The sequence below is a fragment of the Eptesicus fuscus genome, chromosome 21 (genome assembly GCF_027574615.1).
Source record: "Eptesicus fuscus isolate TK198812 chromosome 21, DD_ASM_mEF_20220401, whole genome shotgun sequence".
Taxonomy (NCBI): domain Eukaryota; kingdom Metazoa; phylum Chordata; class Mammalia; order Chiroptera; family Vespertilionidae; genus Eptesicus; species Eptesicus fuscus.
In genome coordinates this window covers 47,807,245-47,831,475 of record NC_072493.1, presented here as the reverse complement: position 1 = coordinate 47,831,475, position 24,231 = coordinate 47,807,245, and the positions used below count along the sequence as shown (strand labels likewise).

Genomic DNA, 24,231 nt, shown 5'->3' with positions numbered 1-24,231 from the left:
TGTGTCTCATGGGCCCCTCATGACCTTCTCCTTTTTCTTGCCACAGCAGCCACCCTCTCCTTCCTGGGAGCAAGATTATGACTCACTCCTGCCTCCTCAGGACCTTGATTCTGGGGCAGAGCTGTGCCCCATCCTGTGATCCTGGCCTCTGGTCCTCAGCTTCGAGGACAGTGAGTGGTCAGTAGGGTTGGTGACAACGTTCATTCTTATTTAAATTTTCCTCCATCATCCATGGCCCTGTTGCCTATGAGCAGTAACATTCAATCTCTGAGCCTCAGTTTCCCCATCTGCAATATGTTGTTATGACCCCAACTCCTCAGAGTGGTTGTGGGTTCAGTGGTGCTCAGGCCATGGGATGGATCCATCCTTGTTGATTCCCAGATCAGATGGAGATGGGTGGGTGGACACATCAGAGAATCCAGTTATCTGACTCCACAGTCAACGTGGACAATGGATGAGCCCACCCAAGAACTGCATCTGCTCTTAATGCTCAGAAGTGCTAATTACGATATTTCTGAAATAAGTCCCACACTCCATCTATATCTATACATATAAACAGGCGGTGACTTGATAACCGAAACAACCGTTCGACCGGTCACCATGTGGTGCCAGCACAGATGCACAGACACAGGTAAAGTCTGTGAGTGAACTGAGAATGAACAAGACAAATGCTTGCCTTCACGGAGCTCGCACTGTACGAAGGTTAGGTCAGGGATGAGAATTCAAAATTGCCACCAGCCCACACCTGAGGTGCTGCTTCTCAGAGCGTCCAGAGATACACCTGGTAGTGGACTGGGGGCATGACAGAAGGGCTGGCGCCAATGTGAAGTCAGTGCCATTCTGGATTTCCCAGGGGAGCCAATGGCTGCCTAGAAGGCAGAGATTTTGATGCTGACTGGCATAGAAACCGACCAATCAGAACCTAATCTGGGTGAACTGCAAAGGCAGAACCTAAGGTTGGGGCTGAGGAAGGGTTTTAAGGGCAACAGCTGTTTGGTGTAAGGTGTAAGAAAGCGGTTCAATTTTTGAATGACCAGTTTGGCAGTATAGTGCATGTGGCTGGCTATCAGTCCAGATATAGGGATTACATATTTTTATCTGCCAAGAGCATTTCCTCCTGCTGAAAAAGGCTCCCCACCCCCATTTAAGCAATCCTATATAATCTACACTAATAAAAGGGTTATATGCTAATTAGACAAGGTGGATGGCCATCTTTCAGACATCCAACTTCCTTCCAGAGAAAGCCATGGTGGTGAGGGCCAAGGCAGAGGCAGTTAGAGGAGATCAGACTTGCAAGGGAGAGCAGTTAGGGGTGAGATCAGGCTGACAGGGGAGGGTAGCTGGGGCCATTAGGCAGGCAGACAAGTGAGTGGTTAGGAGCCAGTGGTTGTGGATAGCGAGAGGGATATCTGACTGCTGGTTTAGGCCCTATCCTACAGGGATTGGGCCTAAACCAGCAGTGGGACATCCCCATAGGAGTCCTGGATTGAAGAGGGTGCAGGCTGGGCTGAGGGTACCCTCCCACCCCCATCTTCCGGGCACAAATTTCGTGCACCGGGCCTCTAGTATAGTAATAAGAGAAGTAAAAGATCCCAGGATCAGAATCACCAGCAACAACAAAAATAGGACCAAGCTGAGTGGCCTCCGATGCCTGGGACTAGCAAAGGGTCATCAGAGTAGAGGGTCCCAGCTCTGTGTGGTCAGAAAAGCCCTTCCTGTGTTTCACTGTCCCCAGCTGTAATAAATGTGCTCTCAACGACACCTGGACCCTGTTGTGAAGGCCTTCCTACATGAAGTCAAGAACTCACAAACTGCCAGCTGGTGTGGCTCATAGTTGAGCATTGACGTAAGAACCAGGAGGTCACAGTTAAATTCTCTGTCAGGATACCTTGTTGCAGGCTGGATCCCCAGTGTGGGCCTTGCAGGAGGCAGGAGATCAATGATTCTCTCTCATCATGGATGTTTCCATCTCTCCCTTTCCTTTCCTCTCTCAAATCAGTAGAAATATATATTTTTTAACAATTTTAAAGAACCCACAAACTACAGAACAGCCTGAGGCTGACCCATTCTGGGCGGGTCCCTCTACAATAACATCATGGACACTGGACATTGGCCATGAATGAAGCATATATACTAGAGAAATTGTCAAATGCCAGGAATCAGAAGTTGTTTTTGTTAATTAAATTTATTGAAGTGCCATCGGGGAATAACTAGACATAGGTTTCAAGGGAGCACGTCTGTAACACATTGTCTGTGTGTTTCACTGTGTTTTGTACAATGGGGGGGGGGGGCAGTTTCAGAGGCAGCGCAGACCAGGCAACCCCTTCAAACAACTAGGTGAACATCCCAAGGGATGAGGTTTCTGCAGAAAGCACACAGGTGGCCTCGGAGGGCAGGTGAGGAGTGTGTGGAGTCTAGAGAGGGTGTTAGTACCTCCTGTGGGTTTACCTCTTGCAGGATGGATTGTGTACCTTGTAAAAGGATTACAATAGACAGCATGCTCTGGACTCAGTAGATGGGGACTTCATACAGACATGAACGTCCGTGTGGTTAGAAATGAAGAAAAACATATTTCAAGAAAGTGTATGGAGGTGTGGACCTGTACCTGCCATGTGGGATAAATGCTAATTTCACCAAAATGGGGAGAGTCAGAACCAGTCACAGGCCTCACAGTGGTCGGAGGGAAAGGACCACAGATCAATAGCAGGAGGTCCTGACCTTGTCCCTGCACATGAGCTATGACTCCTCCACCTGCAAGGAGCCACAGACAGGTCCCTCAGGATATATCCCACATTATCTTCCAGAACTTTCCCAAGAGCCCCCTCTCTGAACTGTGCATTGTTCCCTCCATGTTCACATCCTGGCTGCATCCTGGGTCCTTCTGTGGTTGTTTCAAGCCTGATAGAGCAGCACCCCAAGCGCCACCAGGACCAATCCAGCCACGCCCATCCGGATGGAATTCTCCAGGGTGTAGTCTTGGGGGTGGGAGGCTGGGAATTGTGGGCAAAGAGGTGACAGAGGTCAGGGCAGGACAAACTCACCCCTGGGCCCTGGATGTCCACCCAGGGCACCCCCTCCTCTTGACAGGACATGACCCTCTGTGCTGAGCCCATAACAGAGAGTGTCTCCTACTCACCACTCTTGGGGTCTGAGTTGTTCTGTGAGGGGCTGATGGTGTCGGCTGCTCCTGAGAACCAGAAAGGAGTGGGGCTGTGTGAGGAGTTGATGCCACTCAAGCCTAGGGTCCCCATCACTCTCCCCTTCCTCATGACCTAGCTGCTACCAGTCCTTCCATCAATCCTTTTTCTGCTGGGGAAGGGTCCGGCCTACTTTCATGGATTCTTCCTGTCTCCTTGGGCCTTTTGAGTTTAGATTTTGCTTGTGAGTCACATTGAAACACACTTTTGTTTTGCCTTGATAAATACAGATTAGGAAGAATGGTCTCTCATGGCAGAAAAGAATGGGTTATTTCAATCTCTGTGCCCATTGTGGGATTCTGAGCCATGGAACCTACCTCATCTGTGTATAAAAGCTTATATTTGTGCAACAGCTGAGGACCCAGGATCCATGGGTTGATCTCAAATATACAGGCATGCATTTATGTAGAACTTGAGCAATTCTGCAGCTATGTGTGGGGGCAAATTTATGAATAAAACAGAAAAAAAATGGTTCCGAAGTAAAAAACAGAACACAAACACAACACCCTGGAAGCATCTTCCAAATTCGAGTTGAATTACCTCTTTTAATTCCTAAATGTTTGTAACTGAAATTTAAATGCGTAAATAACTATTGCTTAAAACTTCTCAGAAAAAAAGCAATAATAGAGAGATGTGTGCAAAACATGCTGGAGATCATTATGCTAAGTAAATAAGCCAGTCAATAACAACAACTACGACACGATCTCACACATATGTGGAATCTAATGAACAAAATAATGTGATGGATAAAATAGAACCAGGGGCGGAGAACACAGAACAGACTGAGGAATCTCGTAGGTAAAGAGGAGAGGGAGGGAAGACATTAACCAAAGAAATTGTATGCAAATATGCATGCCCATGGACTCAGAGAATACTGTGGTGAGGGCCTGGAAAGGGCAGAGACACAGCCAGCTGGAGGAGGGTTATGGAGCAACAAAAGTAGCGGGGTGGACATCTGTAATACTCTCAACAATAAAGACTTAAAATGCAGAGAGCAGAATTGATTGCACAGCGTCTGGAACCCCCTAGTTCGTCACAAGCTTCACCTGGTCCCCCTGAGTCTCAGGTGAGCACTGAGGGCCTGGAGACCTCCAAGTGAGCACAGGGCCTTGCAGAGTGGTGCCCACAGGTGAAGACACTTCTCACTACAGCAGGGTGTCCAGTGGGGACGGCACCGTCACCCACAGAAGACCCCACCTTGGCCAGAGCAGCCACCTGTGCGGTGAGGGTCTCCATCCAAGGGTCTCTGGAAATGAGCAGCTGAGGGCGTGTCCCCCTGTCCTCTCTCCACCTCTCCCCGCCTCACCTCCTCCATCAGCCCAGCCATCGTCCCTGTGCTACAAGCCAGGACTGGGCACCAAAGGCTGCCAACCTGGCCCGCTCTCCATCTCCCACTCCACACGTTCTCCAAACTGCTTAGGGACTGGGCGCCAGGGGAACTAGGCAGGGCTGCCGGCTTTTAGTGGAAAACCCCACAGATTCTGTGTGGAACCAGGAGGAGCTGACATGCTAAGTGGGAGTTTCCAAATCTTTGGTGTCTCCATAACATTGTGGCTCCTCTTGCTGAGCTGAGCCCCAGGCCTGGTGGATACTCAGTGTACCTGCCCCCTGTCTCCCTCAGCTTTTCAATCCCTACGAGGTCACTGTGTGGAATCAGAAATTGAGATGCTAAATGGCAGTTTCCAAATTTTTGGTGTCTCTGAAACATAGTAACCTCCATCTTGTATAAAAAACTGCTGTTTGAAACTCTCTGCTATTGTTAGATAGTCCCTTGTCCTGTAAACTCTGTCATTGTAAACTCTGTCACCTTGACAGTCTCTTATTCAATAAAATGACTTTGTTTTCAGCTCAAATAATAGAAAAAGATAAACTTAACTGACTGACCTTGCAAACTAGCCACCCAATGTAATAGACGAATACTGATAACAATTCCCACATTCTTATGCCAAGTACAATCTCATTATGTATTCAAGGTTACAACTGTCTGTACCAATAACTCACACAGAGCCCTTTGCAGTATCTGCAAACAAAGAGGCACCGAAAGTATAAATACGGGAGACTTCCTGTGTGTGTGACTCAGATTTGAGAAACACCTCCCTCTGGGCCCGCACGAGTAAAAACTCGTAATTAATTGGCTCATTAAGGCGTCTGGTATCTATCTCGCTGGTTTATGATACAACATCTCCATAACATTGTGGCTCCTCTTGCTGAGCTGAGCCCCAGGCCTGGTGGCTGCTCAGTGTACCTGCCCCCTGTCTCCCTCAGCTTTTCAACCCCTACGAGGTCACAGTGACTGGGAGCAGCAGGACAGGCCCAGAGAGGCTGCACCTGGAGCAGGTCTGGGACAAGCCAGGTGTCAGGTGCCCCAGGAAGTCAGGCATGAAAGCGCCCCTGCAGGTCATGGCAGGCAGCCCCCTGGTTCAGAGGGAAAAGGTTCTCAGACTTCACCTCCCAGGAGAGCTGAGCCCACACACTCAGCCCCATTTCCCGGGGTCCCGCCTGTGGGATGTCCCCCTGGGAGCAGCAATGCTCTGGTCTGAGGTGGAGCCACCAGAAGTCAGGGGGCAGGGCCTCTGTCTGGTCACTTCAGTCAATTCCCACTTCCTCTTAGCATCACCCCAATAGTGCAGCCTCCCTTTCTTCCTCCCTTAGGCCTGGCTGAGACTGCAGGGCCCAGCTGCCCCAGGGGAGGGAGGTCCCGGTTGTGTCCACCCTTTCGCGGATGACCCTCCTCTGTGGAACCACCCAGTGCTCCCACTACTTCCATCGCATCTCAGATGTTGCTGGGGACCGAGACAGAGATGACCTTGGAGCTCAGAGAGGACAGGACAGGGCTACTCACCTGGAAACAGGAGCTCAAGGACCAGACACAGGACCAAATTCATGACCTCAGGGAGCACAGAGACCCCTCTGCCAGGGATTCCCCCTTCACCATGAACCAAGGTCAGTGGGGTAACGGGCGGGGCTGCCTTCTCCCAACTTGAGCCTGGCTGGTCCTCCCACAGGCTGGACTCCAACATCTCCCTCTGCCATGACCACCCCACCTGTCACCTGCCTCACTTCCCCATCTTAGACCTGACTCCATGGGTGGAGGGTGGGTGAATCCTCAGAGCCCCTGGATCCCCATGGTTTCCGTAAAAGCTCTCTAGGACTGCCAACCCCTCCTCCCCCTCCCGCCCTCCCAGACAGGAGCCTGCTCTCAAGTCACGGAGGGCATTAGATCCTCAGAGGCTCAGGGGTGGTCTGTGCTCCCACTGAGCAATGAGGACCCTGTGGTTCAGCAGCTTGGACATGGGCCCTGTGGGTGAGGGCTGGGGTCCCAGGGGGTCCTGGGAAGGAGAATACCAAGTGTGAGAGTCTGGGACCAACCCGGGGTTCCCCACCTCATTCAGAACCTCCTGCATCTGCCCTGTGGCCCTCAGACCTCCCTCTTCCCACCTGGCACCTTCTGGATAAAGGTGAGGGGGAAGGCTGAGCCGGGGGAGGGGAGCCTCTAACAGGAAGATCTCTGGTTGACCATCTCTAGAGCCCCTCACTCCCCTTTCAATGCAGAATGGTTCTGGGAACAAAACTCTGAGCTGACAGCTCAGCAGACAGGGTCAGGGGCCCCTCACCTGAGACCAGGAGCGCCAGGGGATCACTGGGGCGTGACAGCAGGAAGGGGGAGGTGCTGCGTGAGCTGTAGCACCTGTAGGTGCCCCCGTGGGCTGAGGTCACAGGGCTCATGGAGAACTCTGCCTGGAACTGCTGAGCTCGGTGCTCTGATCTCAGACGCAGAGGGGGATCGGCTGCCCCCTCCTTGGACAGAAGGAATGTGTCCCTAGGGCTCCGTGACTGACACAGCAGGGTCACGTTCACTCCTGAGGCCACCCTGGGGCCTGGCTGCACCGAGAGGGAGGGTCTGTCAGACAGCTGTCCTAGAGAGAGAGAGGGAGGGTGAGGGCTGCCTGCCCAGCTTGTTCTGCCCTGAGAGTCACCAGGCCTCTCTCTGAGGACCCTCCTCTCTGTCTGTCTCTGTTTCTCTGAGTCTCCCCCTCACCCCTCAAATCCCCTGTCTCTCTGTCTCTCTCCCTCCCTGGGGCCTGCACTGTGATCTGCCCTCATCACCTGATACCCCAGCAGGGCCTGTGCAGAGTCTCGGTCCCTGATTGAACCCACTGGCTCCTCACCTGCCACCAGGATGTCCAGGGGGTCACTGGGGGCCGACCACTCAAAGGAGAGGTTGTATCCACCGTAGCATCTGTACCGGCCCCCGTGGGAGCTGCTCACAGTGCCCAGGGGGAAGAGGGCCTGAGAGAGCCCAGCCTGGGGCTGCAGGACTAGGCTCTGGGGGATGTCCCGTCCCCCCTCCTTATGCAGAGCGAATCTGTCATAGCCGACATCAGAGCAACACTGGAGGGTCAGGCTCTGTCCAGAGGCCACGATGGGGCCCTGCTGGCTCAGGAGGGAGGGCTTCCCAGACTCACCTGGGGAGACCAGACGTGAATTACAGGGGCTGCTCCCCCCATTAACCCCTTCTCCTGGCCTGGCCCCCAGGTCTCACTGTCTCTGTGTCCCTACCCCAGGAGCCCCTGCGTTCCCCTCACCCCACCCTCTCTCATGGGGCTCCCCTCACAACAAAAATGCCAATAACCTGATTGGTACCTCAATCCATGGATGTAACAATAATGGGACTCACCTGAGACCAGGAGCTCCAGAGGGTCACTGGGGTGAGACCACACCTGGGGTCTCTTCCTGGAACAGCCATAGCATCTGAACCTCCACCTGTTAGTGGGGGTCACGGGGCCCACAGGGAACAGGGCCTGGGACCGCCCACTGCGATGTGGCTGTGAGTCCAGGGTCCAGGAGAGCCTGTGATCTCCTTCCTTAGTCAGAATGAACTTGTCAAATTCCTCCCATGAGCCACACTGGAGGGTCACGTTCCCTCCTGAGGTCACGACAGGGCTGGGCAGGGCTGAGAGGCTGGGTTTCCTATACAATCCTAGTAGAAGAGGAGGCAGCATGTTAAATGGGGTTCACATCTCCCTCACGTCCCCCAGGACTGAGCTATGAGAGGGGGACACCCTGAGAGCAGACCCCCTTCCTGAGGGCAAAGCTTGAGCCTGGGACCCCTGAGTGTCCTCTCACCTGTTGTCACCACCAGCTCCAGGGGGTCACTGCGCTCTGACCAGCCAGTGGGGCTGAGATAGTAACAGTGATATGTCCCTGCCTGCAGGTCTGTCATGTGACTGATGGAGAACTTGGTCTTGTCCCCGGGCTCCAGTGGCTTCTGTCTGTCCCAGGGCACTGGGCTTCCCTCTTTCTCCAGATGGTACTCCTGAGCCTGCAGGGTTCCCTGACACCAGATGGTCACTGGGCTCCCCCAGGGGATCACAGGGCCTGGCTCAACCCAGAGGGTGGGTTTGGGGAGGAGCCCTGGAAGGAAACCTCTATCAGGATAACAAGATATTCCCACCCCCAGTTCCCAGCTCTCATCCCCACGTCCCTCCCAGACATCTCCCATCTGTCAGCCCGGAATGGGTGTTTTTCTCCAGCTTCCCATGGGGTGGCCACTCGTCCCCAGTGAGGAGTGGGGCCGGGGACACCAAGAGCCAGACTCACCTGCCTGCACTGAGGTCCTGAGGCCCACACTCAGCCCTGGAAGAGAGTCCCTGTGAGAGGTTTGCCCTGAACGCTGAGCAGGACCCTCCTCCCCATGAGCCTCCTGAGTCCTGGGGTCCTGACAGACCAGGGCCTTGCTGTGGGGAAGGGTCCCTCTGAAATCAGGACTTCCCTTTCCCCTTGAAATCTCACCCAGGAAAAGCACAGCCAAGAGGGCGGTGGTCATGGCGTCTCCTCGCTCTCGTGTGTCGATGGAGATGTGGCACCCTCTCTGGACAAACACACAGGGTGTGGCCACTGAGAGGCTGGCCTTCCCTGTCTCATGGTTGTCATGTCAGCAGCCCCACAGGAAGGGGAACAGTGTCTCCCCAGAAGCCTGGTCATCCTTTCCATGAAGGATCAGGAAATAGACCCGGAGCCTCCTGAGACGCCCCTTGCAGGTGAGGTGACCCACTGCTCGTCCTTCCCTGCCGGAGCCTCCCCCACGGGGTCTCCTTCCTCCTCAGCCCGTCCATCAGCACCTCCCTGAGGTCCTCACCATGGACAGTGCCATCCGGGCCCCTGTGGCTGCAGAGCTCAGATCAGCAGGGACATGCTCACCCTCTCACTTTCTAGCTCAGGGCGATGTCCCTGTGACAGTGAGCACAGAGGGGAATGCAGGGAATAAAGGAAGGAAAACTAACTCTTCTCCTGGCCCTGAGTGTGGGCTTTCTGTGTCTCACAGGCCCTCATGACCTTCTCCTTTTTCTTGCCACAGCAGCCACCCTCTCCTTCCTGGGAACAAGATTATGACTCAGTCCTGCCTACTCAGTGCCTTGTTCCTGGGGCAGAGCTGTGGTCCATCCTGTGAACCTGGCCTCCGGTCCTCAGCTCAGGGGACAGTGAGTGGTCAGTGCTGTGATGTTGGTGACAAACCTCATTCTTATGTAAATGTCCCTCCACGGACCACGGCCCTTGTGCCCTTGAGCAGTAACATTTGATCTCTGAGCCTCAGTTTCCCCACCTGCAGCATGTTGTTATGAACTCAATTCCTCAGAGTGGTTGTGGGTTCAGTGGTGCCTGGACCATGGGAGGGGTCCGTCCTTGTTGATTCCCAGATCGGATGAAGACGGGTGGGTGGACACATGAGAGGATCAAGGTATCTCACTCCTCAGTTAACATAGACAATGGATGTGCCCACCCAAGAGCCCCCATCTGCTCTTAATGCTCAGAAATGCTACTTATGATATTTCAGAACTAGAGGCCCAGTGCATGAAATTCATGCACAGGTAGGATCCCTAGGCCTGGCCTGTGATCAAGGACACCCTCCCCTGCTGACAGAAGCCAGCCCCAGCCCCCACCGCCACCCACCTCTGGTTCCCCATTCGCCATCGGGGATTGGAGCATACAGCCAGGGAAAGGGACCGAGAGGTGGTCAGTGTGCCTCATAGTGACTGGTCAAGCGGTCACTATGGTTTTTCCATCATTAGGGTCAATTTGCATATTACCCTTTTATTAGATAGGATTAGGTACCACAGTCAATCCATAAAAGAGAACTTGTGTGCTTCATGTTGGCCACGAAGGGGACATATCTAATAGAGAAACGGCAAATTCCAAAAATCAGTGTCTTTAAAATTAAGTTTATTGGCATGCCTTCAGTGAATAACAGGAAATCGTTTTCAAGGGTGCACGTCTGTAACACATGGTCTGGTGTTTCACTGTGTTTTGGACAGTGGGGGTTTCAGAGACAGCACAGACTAGGTGACCCCTTCAAACAACAAGGTCTTGATTCCAATGAGTGAGGTTTCTTTACAAAGCACATTGGTGGCATCCAATGGCCAGAGAGGGGCATATGGAGTCCAGAGAGGGCGTTAGGACCTCCTGTGGGTTTACCTATTACAGGATGGATTGTGCACCTTGTAGACTGATTATAATACACAGCATGCTCAGGACTCAGGAGATGGGGACCCCATACAAACATGAAGGTCCGTGTAAATAGCAATAAAGGAAAACATATTCCATGAAAGTGTAGGGAGGTGTGGGCCCATGCCTGCCATGTGGGATAAATGCTAATTTCACCAAAATGGGGAGAGTCAGAACCAGTCACAGGCCTCACAGTAGTCAGGAGGGAAAGGACCACAGTTCAAGGGCAGGAGGTCTAGACCTTGACCCTGCACATGAGCGATGACTCCTCCACCTGCAAGGAGCCGCAGACAGGTCCCTCGGTGTATAACCCACATTATCTTCCAGAACCTTCTGGGCACATGAGATTCACTCCCAAGGCTCCCCCTCTCTGAAAGTTGCATTGTTCCCTCAGTGATCACATCCTGGCTGCATCCTGGGACCATCATTGGCTGTTTCAGGCCTGATAGAGCAGCACCCCCAGCACCACCAGGACCAATCCAGCCACACCCAACCGGATGGAATTCTCCACAGTGTAGTCTTGGGGTTGGGAGCCTGGGGATTGTGGGAAAAGAGGTCACAGAGGTCAGGGCAGGACAAACTCACCCAGGACCCTGGATGTCCCACCCAGGGCACCCCCTCCCCTTGACAGGACATGAACATGGGTGCTGAGCCCATAACTGAGAGTGTCTCCTACTCACCACTCGTGGGGTCTGAGTTGTTCTGTGAGGGGCTGATAGTGTCGGCTGCTCCTGAGAACCAGAGAGGAGTGGGGCTGTGTGAGGAGTTGATGACACTCACGCCCAGGGTCCCCATCACTCTCTCCTTTATCATGACCTAACTGCTACCAGTCCCTCCATGAACCCTTTTCTCTGCTGGAGAAGGGTCCTGGCTGCATTCCTGGATTCTTTCTGTCTCCCTGGGCCTTTTGAGTTTAGACTTTGCTTCTGAGTCACCTTGAAACACAGCTTGGCTTTGCCTTGATAATTACAGATTGAGAAAAAATATGGTCGCTCATGGCAGAAAACAACGTGTTATTTCAATCTCTGCTCATTGTAGGATTCTGACCCATTGAAGCTACCTCATCTGGGTATAAGAGCTTATATTTATGCACTAGCTGAGGACCCAGGATCCATGGGTTCATCTCAGATATACAAACATGCATTTATGTAGAACTTGAGCAATTCTTCAGCTATGTGTGGGGGCAATTTTATGAATAAAACTGAAAAAAAATGGTTCTGTAGTAAAAAACAAAACACAACACCCTTGAAGCATCTTTGGTAATATGAGTTGAATTACCTCTTTTAATTCCTAATTTTAGTTTGTAACTAAAATTTAAATGTGTGAGTAACTATTGCTCAGAAGTTCTCAGAACAAAAGCAATAGTAGAGAGTTGTGTGCAAAACATGCCAGAGATAATTATGCTAAGCGAATTAAGCCAGTCAAGAACGACATATATCTCCTGATCTCACTAATACGTGGAATCTAATGAACAAAATAAAGTGATGGATAAAATAGAACCAGAGGCATGGGAGCACGGAACAGACTGATGAATCTCAGAGGTAAAGAGGACAAGTGGAAGAGATTAACCAAAGAACTTGTGTGCATACATGCATACCCCTGGACACAGAGAATAGTGTGGTGAGGGCCTGGGGAGAGCAGGGAGGGAACCAGCTGGAGGAGGGTTATATAGGGGAAAGAAAGGGGAAGGGACATCGGTCATACTCTTCTCAACAATAAAGACTTAAAATGCAGAGAGCAGCCATGAATTGCACAGAGTCTGGGCAGACACCCTAGTTTCTCATGAGCTCTCCATGCTCCCCCTGAGTCTCAGGTGAGCACAGGGCCTTGCAGAGTGGTGCACATGTGTGGGAACACTGCTCACTCCAGCAGGGTGTCCAGTAGGGAAGACACCATCACCCACAGCAGGTCCCACCTTGGCCTGGGCATCCACCTGTCCTGCTCTGAGAAGGCTCAGGGGCCCCACCTGTGTGGTGAGGGATTCCACCCAAGGGGCTCTGGAAGTGAGCAGCCGAGGGAGTGTCCCCCGTCCTCTCTCCACCTCTTCCGGCCTCTCCTTTCCCAAGACCCCAGCCATTGTCCCTGTGCTACAAGCCAGGCCTGGCCACCAAATGCAGCCCCCTCTTCATCTCCCACTCCACACACTCTCCAGCCTGCTTAGAGACCCAGGCCCCATACGAACTATGCAGGGCTGCTGGATTTTATTAAAATTCCCACAGATTCTGTGTGGAACCAGGGAAAGTTGAGATGCTAAGTGGGAGGATCTGGGTGAACATACCTAGAGGCCCTCATTCCCTTTCATCCCTTAATTCTTCTGGGGACGGGACCTAGGGCTGACAGTTAGCAGATAGGGTCAGGGGCCCCTCACCTGAGACCAGGAGCTCCAAGGGATCACTGGGGAGTGACAGCAGGAAGGGAGAGGAGCTGCGTGAGCTGTAGCACCTGTAGGTGCCACTGTGGGCAGAGGCCACAGGACTCATGGAGAACTCTGCCTGGAACTGCTGAGCTCCGTGCTTTGATGGAAGACGCAGGGGAGGACCGGAAGCCCCCTCCTTGGACAGAAGGAAAGTGTCCGTCGGGCTCTGTGACTGACACCGCAGGGTCACATTCTCTCCTGAGGCCACTCTGGGGCCTGGCTGCACCGAGAGGGAGGGTTTGTCATGCAGCTGTCCTAGAGAGAGGGAGGGAGGGTGAGGGCTGCCTGCCCACCTTGTTCTCGCCTGAGAGTCACCAGGCCTCTCTCTGAGGACCCTCCTCTCTGTCTGTCTCTGTTTCTCTGAGTCTCCCCCTCTCCCCTCCCACCCCTGCCTCTCTGTGTCTCTCTCCTGCACTGTAGCTCTGCATTGTCATTCTGGCCTAATCACCTGAGACCCCCAGTAGGGCCTGTGCAGAGTCTGGGCCCCTGACTGAACCCACTGGCTCCTCACCTGCCACGAGCATGTTCAGAGGGTCAGTGGGGTCAGACCACTCAGAGGAGAGGTTGTATCCACCGTAGCATCGGTACCGGCCCCCGTGGGAGCTGCTCACTGTGACCAGGGGGAGTGGGCCTGAGAGAGCCCAGCCTGGGGCTACAGGACAAAGGTCTGGGGGAGGTCCCATCCCTCCTCCTTGGACAGAACAAATCTGTCATAGCCGACATCAGAGCGACACTGGAGGGTCAGGCTCTGTCCAGAGGCCACGATGGGGCCCTGCTGGCTCAGGAGGGAGGGCTTCCCAGACTCACCTGGGGAGACCAGACATGAATTACAGGGGCTGCTCCTCCCATTAACCCCTTCTCCTGGGCTGGCCCCCAGGTCTCACTGTCTTTCTCTGTCTGGCCCAGGACCCCCTGTGATGCACTCACCTCAACCTCTCACATTGGACTCTCCTCACAGCAAAGGTGCAAATAATGTATGAGGTCCCTTCCTGCATGGATGAGACCATAATGGGCCTTACCTGGGACCAGGAGCTCCAGGGAAAAACTGGGTGGTGACCACAAATGGGGGCTATTTCTGTAACAGCCATAGCATCTGAACGTCCACTTGTGAATGGGGGTCACGGGGCCCACAGGGAAAGGGGACTGTGACCATCCTCTGGGGTGTGGCTGTGAGTCCAGGGCCCAGGAGAGCCTGTGATCTCCTTCCTTAGTCAGAATGAACCTGTCAAATCTCTCCCATGAGCCACAGTGGAGGGTGACGTTCCCTCCTGAGGTCACGACAGGGCCGGGCAGGACTGAGAGATGGGGTCTGCTGTAAAATCCTAGGAGAGGAGGAGGCATGATGTTAAATGGGCTCACACCACCCTCATGTCCCCAAGGGCTGGCTGTGAGAGAGAGACCCCCTTCCTGAGGGCAGAGCTTGAGACTGGGACCCCTGAGTGTCCTCTCACCTGTCACCACCAGCTCCAGGGGGTCACTACGCTCTGACCAGCCATCAGGGCTGAGATAGGAACAGCGATATGTCCCTGCCTGTAGCTCTGTCATGTGTGTGATGGAGAACTTGGCCTTGTCCCCAGGCACCAATGGATTCCCTCTGTCCCAGGGCACTGGGCTTCCCTCCTTATCCAGAAGGTACTTCTCAGTCCCTCGGGTCCCCTGACACCAGATGGTCACAGGACTCCCCCAGGAGATCACAGAACCTGGCTCAGCCCAGACGGTAGGTTTGGGGAGGGTCCCTGAAAGGAATCCAGAGGCTGGGTTAGAAGGTATTACCCACCCCCACATTTCTAGATGCCCCCCATCCATTAACCCAGAACCACTGTTGTCCAACCCAGATGCACAGGCTGTATCCCCTTGTCCCCAGTGAGAGGGACCTGGGACACCTGGAGACCATCTCACCTGCTGTGACTTGGTTCTGGAGCTCCACACTCAGCCCTGGAAGAGAGTCCCTGTGAGAGATTTGCCCCTCAATCCTGAGCAGCACCCTCCTCCCCAAGAGCCTTCTGAGTCTTGGGGATCCTGACAGAGCAGGGTTCCCCTCTCCCTTGAAATCTCACCAATAAAAAGCACAGCAATGAGGGTGGTGGTCATGGTATATCCTCACTCGGATGTGGGGTGTGTAAACGGAGACGATGGTTCTGTCAGAGCAGGCACATGGGGTGTGCACACTGGGAAGCTGGCCCTCCCTCTCTCGTGGTGGCCACGTCACCAGCCCCCAGGAAGGGGAACAACATCTCCCTGGTAGCCTGGCTGTTGTTTCTATGACAAAGCAGGAAATACACCAGGGCCTTCCAGAGAAGCCCCTTGCAGGTGAGGTGACCCAGGGCACGTCCTCCCCGATGGGGTCTCCTTCATCCTCAGCCCATCCATCAGCACCTCCCTGTGGACAGTGACACCTGGCCCTGGAGACTTTTCAGGAAAACTTGGGTCCCTGTAGCCTGCAGAGCTCAGATCTGCAGAGACAAGCTCACCCTCTCACTTTCTAGCTCAGGGCGATGTCCCTGTGACAATGAGCACAGAGGGAAAAGCGGGGAGATAAGGGAAGCAAAACCAACTCTTCTCCTGGCCCTGAGTGTGGGCTTTCTGTGTCTCACGGGCCCCTCATGACCTTCTCCTTTTTCTTGCCACAGCAGCCACCCTCTCCTTCCTGGGAGCAAGATTATGACTCACTCCTGCCTCCTCAGGACCTTGATTCTGGGGCAGAGCTGTGCCCCATCCTGTGATCCTGGCCTCTGGTCCTCAGCTTCGAGGACAGTGAGTGGTCAGTAGGGTTGGTGACAACGTTCATTCTTATTTAAATTTTCCTCCATCATCCATGGCCCTGTTGCCTATGAGCAGTAACATTCAATCTCTGAGCCTCAGTTTCCCCATCTGCAATATGTTGTTATTATTCCCTCTGTCCCAGGGCACGGGGCTTCCCTCCTTATCCAGAAGGTACTTCTCAGTCCCTCGGGTCCCTTGACACCAGATGGTCACTGGGCTCCCCCAGGGGATCACAGAACCTGGCTCAGCCCAGACGGTATTATATACCCCACATTATCTTCCACATTATCCCACATTATCTTCCAGAACCTTCCCAAGATCCCCCTCTCTGAACCATGCATTGTTCCCTCAATGTTCATGTCCTGGCTGCATCCTGGGTTCTGCATCCTGTGGTTGTTTCAAGCCTGATAGAGCAGCACCCCAAGCGCCACCAGGACCAATCCAGCCACCACTGAACCCCAACTCCTCAGAGTGGTTGTGGGTTCAGTGGTGCTCGGGCCATGGGATGGATCCATCCTTGTTGATTCCCAGATCAGATGGAGATGGGTGGGTGGACACATGAGAGAATCAAGTTATCTGACTCCACAGTCAACGTGGACAATGGATGAGCCCACCCAAGAACTGCATCTGCTCTTAATGCTCAGAAGTGCTACTTACGATATTTCTGAAATATGTCCCACAATCCTTCTATATCTATACATATAAACGGGCAGTGACCGTGACAACCGAAACAACCGTTCGACCGGTCACCCTGCGGTGCCAGCACAGATGCACAGACACAGGTAAAGTCTGTGAGTGAACTGAGAATGAACAAGACAAATGCTTGCCTTCACGGAGCTCGCACTGTACGAAGGTTAGGTCAGGGATGAGAATTCAAAATTGCCACCAGCCCACACCTGAGGTGCTGCTTCTCAGAGCGTCCAGAGATACACCTGGTAGTGGACTGGGGGCATGACAGAAGGGCTGGCGCCAATGTGAAGTCAGTGCCATTCTGGATTTCCCAGGGGAGCCAATGGCTGCCCAGAAGGCAGAGCTTTTGATGCTGACTGCCATAGAAACCGACCAATCAGAACCTAATCTGGGTGAACTGCAAAGGCAGAACCTAAGGTTGGGGCTCAGGAAAGGTTTTAAGGGCAACAGCTGTTTGGTGTAAGGTGTAAGAAAGTGGTTCAATTTTTGAATGACCGGTTTGGCAGAATAGAGCATGTGGCTGGGTATCGGTCCAGATATAGGGATTACATATTTTTGTCTGCCAAGAGCATCTCCTCCTGCTGAAAAAGGCTCCCCACCCCCATTTAAGCAATCCTATATAATCTACACTAATAAAAGGGTAATATGCTAATTAGACAAGGTGGATGGCCATCTTTCAGACATCCAACTTCCTTCTGGAGAAAGCCATGGTGGTGGGGGCCAAGGCAGAGGCAGTTAGAGGAGATCAGGCTGGCAAGGGAGAGCAGTTAGGGGTGAGATCAGGCTGACAGGGGAGGGTAGCTGGGGCCATTAGGCAGGCAGGCAAGTGAGTGGTTAGGAGCCAGTGGTTGTGGATTGCGAGAGGGATATCTGACTGCTGGTTTAGGCCCTATCCTACAGGGATTGGGCCTAAACCAGCAGTGGGACATCCCCATAGGAGTCCTGGATTGGAGAGGGTGCAGGCTGGGCTGAGGGCACGCTCCCACCCCCACCTCCCGGGCACTAATTTCGTGCACCGGGCCTCTAGTATAGTAATAAGAGAAGTAAAAGATCCCAGGATCAGAATCACCAGCAACAATGAAAATAGGACCAAACTGAGTGGCCTCCGATGCCTGGGACTAGCAAAGGGTCATCAGAGTAGAGGGTCCCAGCTCTGTGTGGTCAGAAAATCCCTTCCTGTGTTTCACTGTCCCCAGCTGTAATAAATGTGCTCTCAACGTCACCTGGACCCTGTTGTGAAGGCCTTCCTACATGAAGTCAAGAACTCACACACTACCAACTGCTGTGGCCCATGGTTGAGCATTGACATAAGAACCAGGAGGTCACAGTTAAGTACCCTGTCGGTACACCTGCCCTTGTTGCAGGCTGGATCCCCAGTGTGGGCCTTGCAGGAGGCAGGAGATCAATGATTCTCTCTCATCACTGAGGTTTCCATCTCTCCCTCTCCTTTCCTCTCTCAAATCAGTAGAAATATGTATTTTTTAACAATTTTAAAGAACCCACAAACTACAGGACAGCCTGAGCCTGACCCATTCTGGGTGGGTCCCTCCACAATAACATCATGGGCACTGGACATTGGCCATGAATGAAACATATATACCAGAGAAATTGTCAAATGCCAGGAATCAGAAGTTTTTTTAAAAAATTAAATTTATTGAAGTGCCATCGGGGAATAACTGGACATAGGTTTAAAGGGAGCACGTCTGTAACACATTGTCTGTGTGTTTCACTGTGTTTTGGACAATGGGGGGTTTCAGAGGCAGCGCAGACCAGGCAACCCCTTCAAACAACCAGGTCTCCATCCCAAGGGATGAGGTTTCTGCAGAAAGCACACAGGTGGCCTCGGAGGGCAGGTGAGGGGTGTGTGGAGTCTAGAGAGGGCGTTAGGACCTCCTGTGGGTTTACCTCTTGCAGGATGGATTGTGTACCTTGTAAAAGGATTACAATAGACAGAATGCTCTGGACTCAGTAGATGGGGACTCCATACAGATATGAACGTCCGTGTGGTTAGAAATAAAGGAAAATGTATTCCATGAAAGTGTAGGGATTTATGGACCTGTACCTGTCATGTAGGATAAATGCTAATTTCACCAAAATGGGGAAAGTCAGAACCATCACAGGCCTCACAGTGGTCCGCAGGGAAAGGACCACAGATCAATGGCAGGAGATCCTGATCTGTCCCTGCACATGAGCAATGACTCCTCCACCTGCAAGGAGCCACAGACAGGTCCCTCAGGATATATCCCACATTATTTTCCAGAACCTTCCCAAGATCCCCCTCTCTGAACCATGCATTGTTCCCTCCATGTTCACGTCCTGGCTGCATCCTGGGTCCTTCTGTGGTTGTTTCAAGCCTGATAGAGCAGCACCCCAAGCGCCACCAGGACCAATCCAGCCACGCCCAACCGGATGAAGTTCTCCACAGTGTAGTCTTGGGGGTGGGAGGCTGGGAATTGTGGGCAAATAGGTGACAGAGGTCAGGGCAGGACAAACTCACCCCTGGGCCCTGGATGTCCACTCAGGGCACCCCCTCCCCTTGACAGGACATGACCCTCTGTGCTGAGCCCATAACAGAGAGTGTCTCCTACTCGCCACTCGTGGGGTCTGAGTTGTTCTGTGAGGGGCTGATGGTGTCGGCTGCTCCTGAGAACCAGAAAGGAGTGGGGCTGTGTGAGGAGTTGATGACACCCACGCCCAGTGTCCCCATCACTCTCTCTTTTCTCAGGACTTTACTGCTACCAGTCCTTCCATGAACCCTTTCTCTGATGGAGAAGGGTCCTGGCTGCTCTCATGGATTCTTTCTGTCTCCCTGGGACTTCTGAGTTTAGACTTTGCTTCTGAGTCACTTTGAAACACAGTTTGGCTTTGCCAGGATGGGTGAGGAATATGGTCGCTCAAGGCAGAAAGCAATGTGTTATTTGCATCTCTCTGCTCACCTTGCGATTCTGAGCCATGGAACCTACCTCATCTGGGTATAAAAGCTTATATTTATGCAACAGCTGAGGGTCCAGGTTCCATGGGTTGGTCTCAAATATACAGACATGCATTTATGTACAACTTGAGCAATTCTTCAGCTATGTGTGGGGGTTATTTTATGAAAAAAACTAACAAAAATGGTTCTGTAGTAAAAGACAAAACACAAATACAACACCCCTGAAGCAACTTTGGTAATTGGAGTTGAACTACCTCTTTTAATTCCTGAATGCTTGTAACTAAAATTTAAATGCGTAAATAACTATTGCTCAAAAGTTCTCAGAACAAAACCAATAATAGAGAGCTGTGTGCAAAACATGCTGGAGATTATTATGCTAACCCAAATTAGCCAGTCAAGAACGACAAATATCACCTGATCTCACACATATGTGGAATCTGACGAACAAAATAAACTGACGATGGATATGTAGAACTGGAGGCATGGGAACACGGAATAGACTGAGGAATCTCAGAGGTAAAGAGGAGAGGGTGAGAAGAGATTAACCAAAGAACTTGTATGCATATATGCTTATCAATGGACACAGAGAATAGTGCGGTGAGGGCCTGGGAAGGGCAGCGAGGGAGTCAGCTGGAAGAGGGTTATAAAGGGGAAGAAAGGGGAGGAGGGACATCTGTAATACTCTCCACAATGAAGACGTAAAATGCAGAGGGCAGCCATGAATTGCACAGAATCTGAGCAGGAACCCCCTAGTTCTTCACAAGCTTTGCCTGGTCCCCCTGAGTCTCAGATGAGCACAGGGCCTTGCAGAGTGGTGCCCACAGGTGGGGACACTTCTCACTACAGTCAGGCGTTGGGACGGCACCATCACCCACAGCAGGTCCCACCTTGGCCAGAGCAGCCACCTGTCCTGCTCTGAGAAGGCTCAGGGCCCTCACCTGTGTGGTGAGGGCTTCCATCCAAGGGTCTCTGGAAATGAGCAGCTGACGGAGTATCCCCAGTCCTCTTTCCACCTCTCCCGGCCTCTGTTCCCACATCAGCCCAGCCATCGTCCCTATGTTACAAGCCAGGCCTGAGTGCCCTCTCCTTCTCCCACTCCACACACTGTCCAACCTGCTTAAAGACCCAGGCTCCATGCGAACTACACAGGGCTGCTGGATTTTACTGAAAATCCCACAGATTCTCAGTGGAACCAGGAGGAGCTGAGATGCTAAGTGGGAGGATCTCTGGGGGAACATCCCTACAGCCCCTCCCTCCCTTTTAGCCCATAATTCTTCTGGCCACAGGACCCTGAGCTGAAAGCTCAGCAGACAGGGTCAGGGGCCCCTCACCTGAGACCAGGAGCGCCAGGGGCTCACTGGGGAGTGACAGCAGGAAGGGGGAGGAGCTGTCAGAGCTGTAGCACCTGTAGGTGCCCTCGTGGGCTGAGGTCACAGGACTCATGGAGAACTCTGCCTGGAACTGCTGAGCTCGGTGCTCTGATCTCAGACGAGAGGGGGGATCGGCTGCCCCCTCCTTGGACAGAAGTAGAGTGTCCCACGGGCTCTGTGACTGACACAGCAGGGTCACGTTCTCTCCTGAGGCCACCCTGGGGCCTGGCTGCACCGAGAGGGAGGGTCTGTCAGACAGCTGTCCTAGAGAGAGGGAGGGAGGGTGAGGGCTGCCTGCCCACCTTGTTCTGCCCTGAGAGTCACCAGGCCTCTCTCTGAGGACCCTCCTCTCTGTCTCTGTGTCTCTTTGTCTCCCCCTCTCCCCTCCCAACCCCCAACTCTGTCACTCCCCCTCCCTGGGGCCTGCACTTCCATTCTTGCCTCACCACCTGAGACCCCCAGCAGGGCCTGTGCAGAGGGTGGTCCCTGACTGAACCCACTGGCTCCTCACCTGCCACCAGGATGTCCAGGGGGTCGCTGGGGGCCGACCACTCAGAGGACAAGTTGTATCCACCGTAGCATCTGTACCGGCCCCCGTGGGAGCTGCTCACAGTGCCCAGGGGGAAGTGGGCCTGAGAGAGCCCAGCCTGGGGCTGCAGGACAAGGCTCTGGGGGAGGTCCCATCCCCCCTCCTTGTGCAGAGCGAATCTGTCATAGCCGACATCAGAGCGACACTGGAGGGTCAGGCTCTGTCCAGAGGCCACGATGGGGCCCTGCTGGCTCAGGAGGGAGGGCTTCCCAGACTCACCTGGGGAGACCAGACATGAATTACAGGGGCTGCTCCTCCCATAAACCCCTTCTCCTGGCCTGGCCCCCAGGTCTCACTGTCTCTCTCTGTGTCTCTGGCCCAGAAGCCCCTGTACTCCCTTCACCCTCTCACATGGGGCTCTCCTCCCAGGGAAGTAGCCAATAATGTGTCTGGTTCCTCAATCCATGTGTGAGATAATAATGGAACTCACCTGGAACCAGGAGTTCCACAGGGTCACTGGGCTGTGAGAACACCTGGGGCCTGTTCCTGTAACAGCCATAGCATCTGAACATCCACCTGTGAGTGGGGGTCACGGGGCCCACAGAGAACAGGGCCTGGGACTTCCCACTGGGCTGTGGCTGTGAGTCCCAGGGTCCAGGAGAGCCTGTGATCTCCTTCCTTAGTCAGAATGAACCTGTGATATCTCTGCCCTGAGCCACACTGGAGGGTCATGTTCCCTCCTGAGGTCACAACAGGGCTGGGCAGGGCTGAGAGGCTGGGTTTGCTGTAGACTCCTAGGAGAGGAGGAGGCAGCATGTTAAATTGAACCATAGGCATCCCATGTTGTTAGAATTCCTGTTTAAAATTTTCCACTGAACATAGATGGTCCTTTTTTCTCTAAATTAACCCTGCTATTCTTGGCTTCTGTAAACACGGTTGCTTGAATGATAGGGAAAATAGGCACAATTATCTGAGTTGCAAACCACTCTGCTGCGTCCCTGGTTACTCCCATGCCAGGTATCTTTTGGTTATCTGAATTGTGCTCAAGGCTACAAGCTTCCTGCAAGATATCTGCTAAGCACATAGGCCCTTAGAAAAGCTTGCTAAAGGTCCGGAATCTTCATATTTAGGAGACAAGGAGACCAGGGGGCTATAAAGGGAAAGCTTCCTCCATATTGTTTTGCTCAGTCGTTGATAGGCAACTCCTCTGTGACCACCAGTGTAATAAAGGCTCCAAATTAATTTGGCTTATTGATTAAGGCGTTGTCTGTTTATCTCACTGATTTACGATATAACAAAATGGGGCTCGGACCTCCCTCACGTCCCCCTGGGCTCTGCTGTGAGAGGGAGACACCCTGAGAGCAGACCCCTTTCCTGAGGGCAGAGCCTGAGCCTGGGACCCCTGAGTGTCCTCTCACCTGTCACCACCAGCTCCAGGGGGTCACTGCGCTCTGACCAGTTAGTGCGGCTGTGATAGTAACAGCGATATCTCCCTGCATCACGCTCTGTCATGTGTGTGATGGAGAAGTAAGCCGTGTCCTTGGGCTTCAGTGGCTTTTCTCTTTCCCATGGTGCTGTGCTACCCTCTTTATCCAGACGGTACTTCTCAGCCCCTGGGGTCCCCTGACACCAGATGGACACAGGGCTCCCCCAGGGGATCACAGGGCCTGGCTCAGCCCAGAGGGTGGGCTTGGGGAGGGGCCCTGGAAGGAAACCAGTGTCAGGGCTACAAGGCATTCTCACCCTCAGTCCTCAGCTTTCAGTCCCAGATGCTCCCCAACTCTCATGCCAGAACTGTTCTCCTCCATCCCCAGCTGCTCTTGGGCTGGACCCTTGTCCCCAGGGAGGAATGGGACCTGGGACATCTGGGGACAGACTCACCTGCCTGCACTGGGGTCCTGAGGCCCACACTCAGCCCTGGAAGAGAGTCCCTGTGAGAGATTTGCCCTGAACCCTGAGCAGCACCCTCCTCCCCATGAGCCCCCAGAGTCCTGGGTTCTGACAGACCAGGACTCCTCTACCGCCCGCCCTCCCCCGCATCTCACCAAAACAGAGCACAGCCACGAGGGTAGGGGTCATGGTGTCTCCTTGCTTTCGTCAGGGGTGTGCAGGTGGAGACAATGATGCCCTCTGGACAGACATAGAGGGTGTGGGCTCAGGGAGGCTGGCCCTTCCTCTCTCGTGGTTGTCACGTCAACAGCCCACAGGCAAGGGCACAGCCTCTCTCTAGCAGCCTGGCTCTCATTTTCATGGTGAAGCAGGAACTAGACCCTGAGCCTCCTGAGATGCCCCCTTGTAGGCGAGGTGACCCAGGGCACATCCTTCCCTGTCAGAGCCTCCCCCACGGGGTCTCCTTCCTCCTCAGCCCGTCCATCAGCACCTCCCTGGGGTCCTCACCATGGACAGCGCCATCCGGGCCCTGGAGACACTTCAGGAAGACATGGGTCCCTGTGGCTGCAGAGCTCAGATCAGCAGGGACACGCTCACCCTCTCCCTGTGCAGCTCCGTGTGATGTCCTTGTGACAATGAGGACAGAAGGGAGATGAAGGGAAATAAGGGAAGGAAACATGTCCCTTCTCCTGGCCTAGGGTGTGACTTTCTTTCTACCATAGCTGCCCTCTTGAACTTTTTTTTTTTTTTTTTTTAGTGACAGCATTCACTCCACCTTCCTGGCAACAAACCTGTGAGTCATTCCTGCCTCCTCAGGGCCCCTTATTTCTGGGTCACAGTCTCTTCCTCATTCTGTGGTGCTGCCTCCAAGCTTTAGGGGACATTGATTTGGGTTAGAGTGCTGATTTTGACTTAGAACTGACTTTTATTTTAATACCCAT

At 53.3% G+C, this 24,231-nt stretch overlaps 2 protein-coding genes and 1 pseudogene across 2 annotated transcripts; all 3 read right to left on the bottom strand.

Moving 5' to 3' along the window:
• Nucleotides 1–3,128: 3,128 nt before the first annotated feature.
• LOC103303374 (leukocyte immunoglobulin-like receptor subfamily A member 6) lies at nucleotides 3,129–9,351 on the bottom strand. The gene is made up of 7 exons (XM_054710061.1): nucleotides 9,337–9,351; nucleotides 8,991–9,069; nucleotides 8,325–8,612; nucleotides 7,876–8,178; nucleotides 7,367–7,663; nucleotides 6,812–7,114; nucleotides 3,129–3,187 (listed from the first exon to the last, which is right to left on the bottom strand). Exons 1-7 carry the CDS (start codon nucleotides 9,349–9,351, stop codon nucleotides 3,129–3,131), a joined length of 1,344 nt encoding a protein of 447 aa, XP_054566036.1.
• A 1,773-nt stretch (nucleotides 9,352–11,124) lies between these two features.
• Nucleotides 11,125–15,207, bottom strand: LOC103303375 (leukocyte immunoglobulin-like receptor subfamily A member 6; annotated as a pseudogene).
• Nucleotides 15,208–18,374: 3,167 nt separating this feature from the next.
• LOC129147615 (leukocyte immunoglobulin-like receptor subfamily A member 6) lies at nucleotides 18,375–23,479 on the bottom strand. Its single transcript, XM_054710360.1, is given in 9 exon segments — nucleotides 18,375–19,015; nucleotides 19,165–19,212; nucleotides 20,833–21,135; nucleotides 21,383–21,679; nucleotides 21,891–22,062; nucleotides 22,064–22,194; nucleotides 22,819–23,103; nucleotides 23,282–23,317; nucleotides 23,446–23,479. Coding segments are annotated over 9 exon segments (1,443 nt in total). The 3' UTR covers nucleotides 18,375–18,878.
• Between the last annotated feature and the right edge of the window lie 752 nt (nucleotides 23,480–24,231).

What these genes read in the sequence shown, in the direction of transcription:
- LOC103303374 (XM_054710061.1), bottom strand. An exon ending in CTTGGCTGTGCTTTTCCTGG is followed by an intron (nt 8,613 to 8,990) that starts GTGAGATTTCAA and finishes GTTTCCTTCCAG; the next exon opens with GGCTCCTCCCCAAACCCACC. An exon ending in CCTGGCGCTCCTGGTCTCAG is followed by an intron (nt 3,188 to 6,811) that starts GTGAGGGGCCCC and finishes TCTGGTTCTCAG; the next exon opens with GAGCAGCCGACACCATCAGC.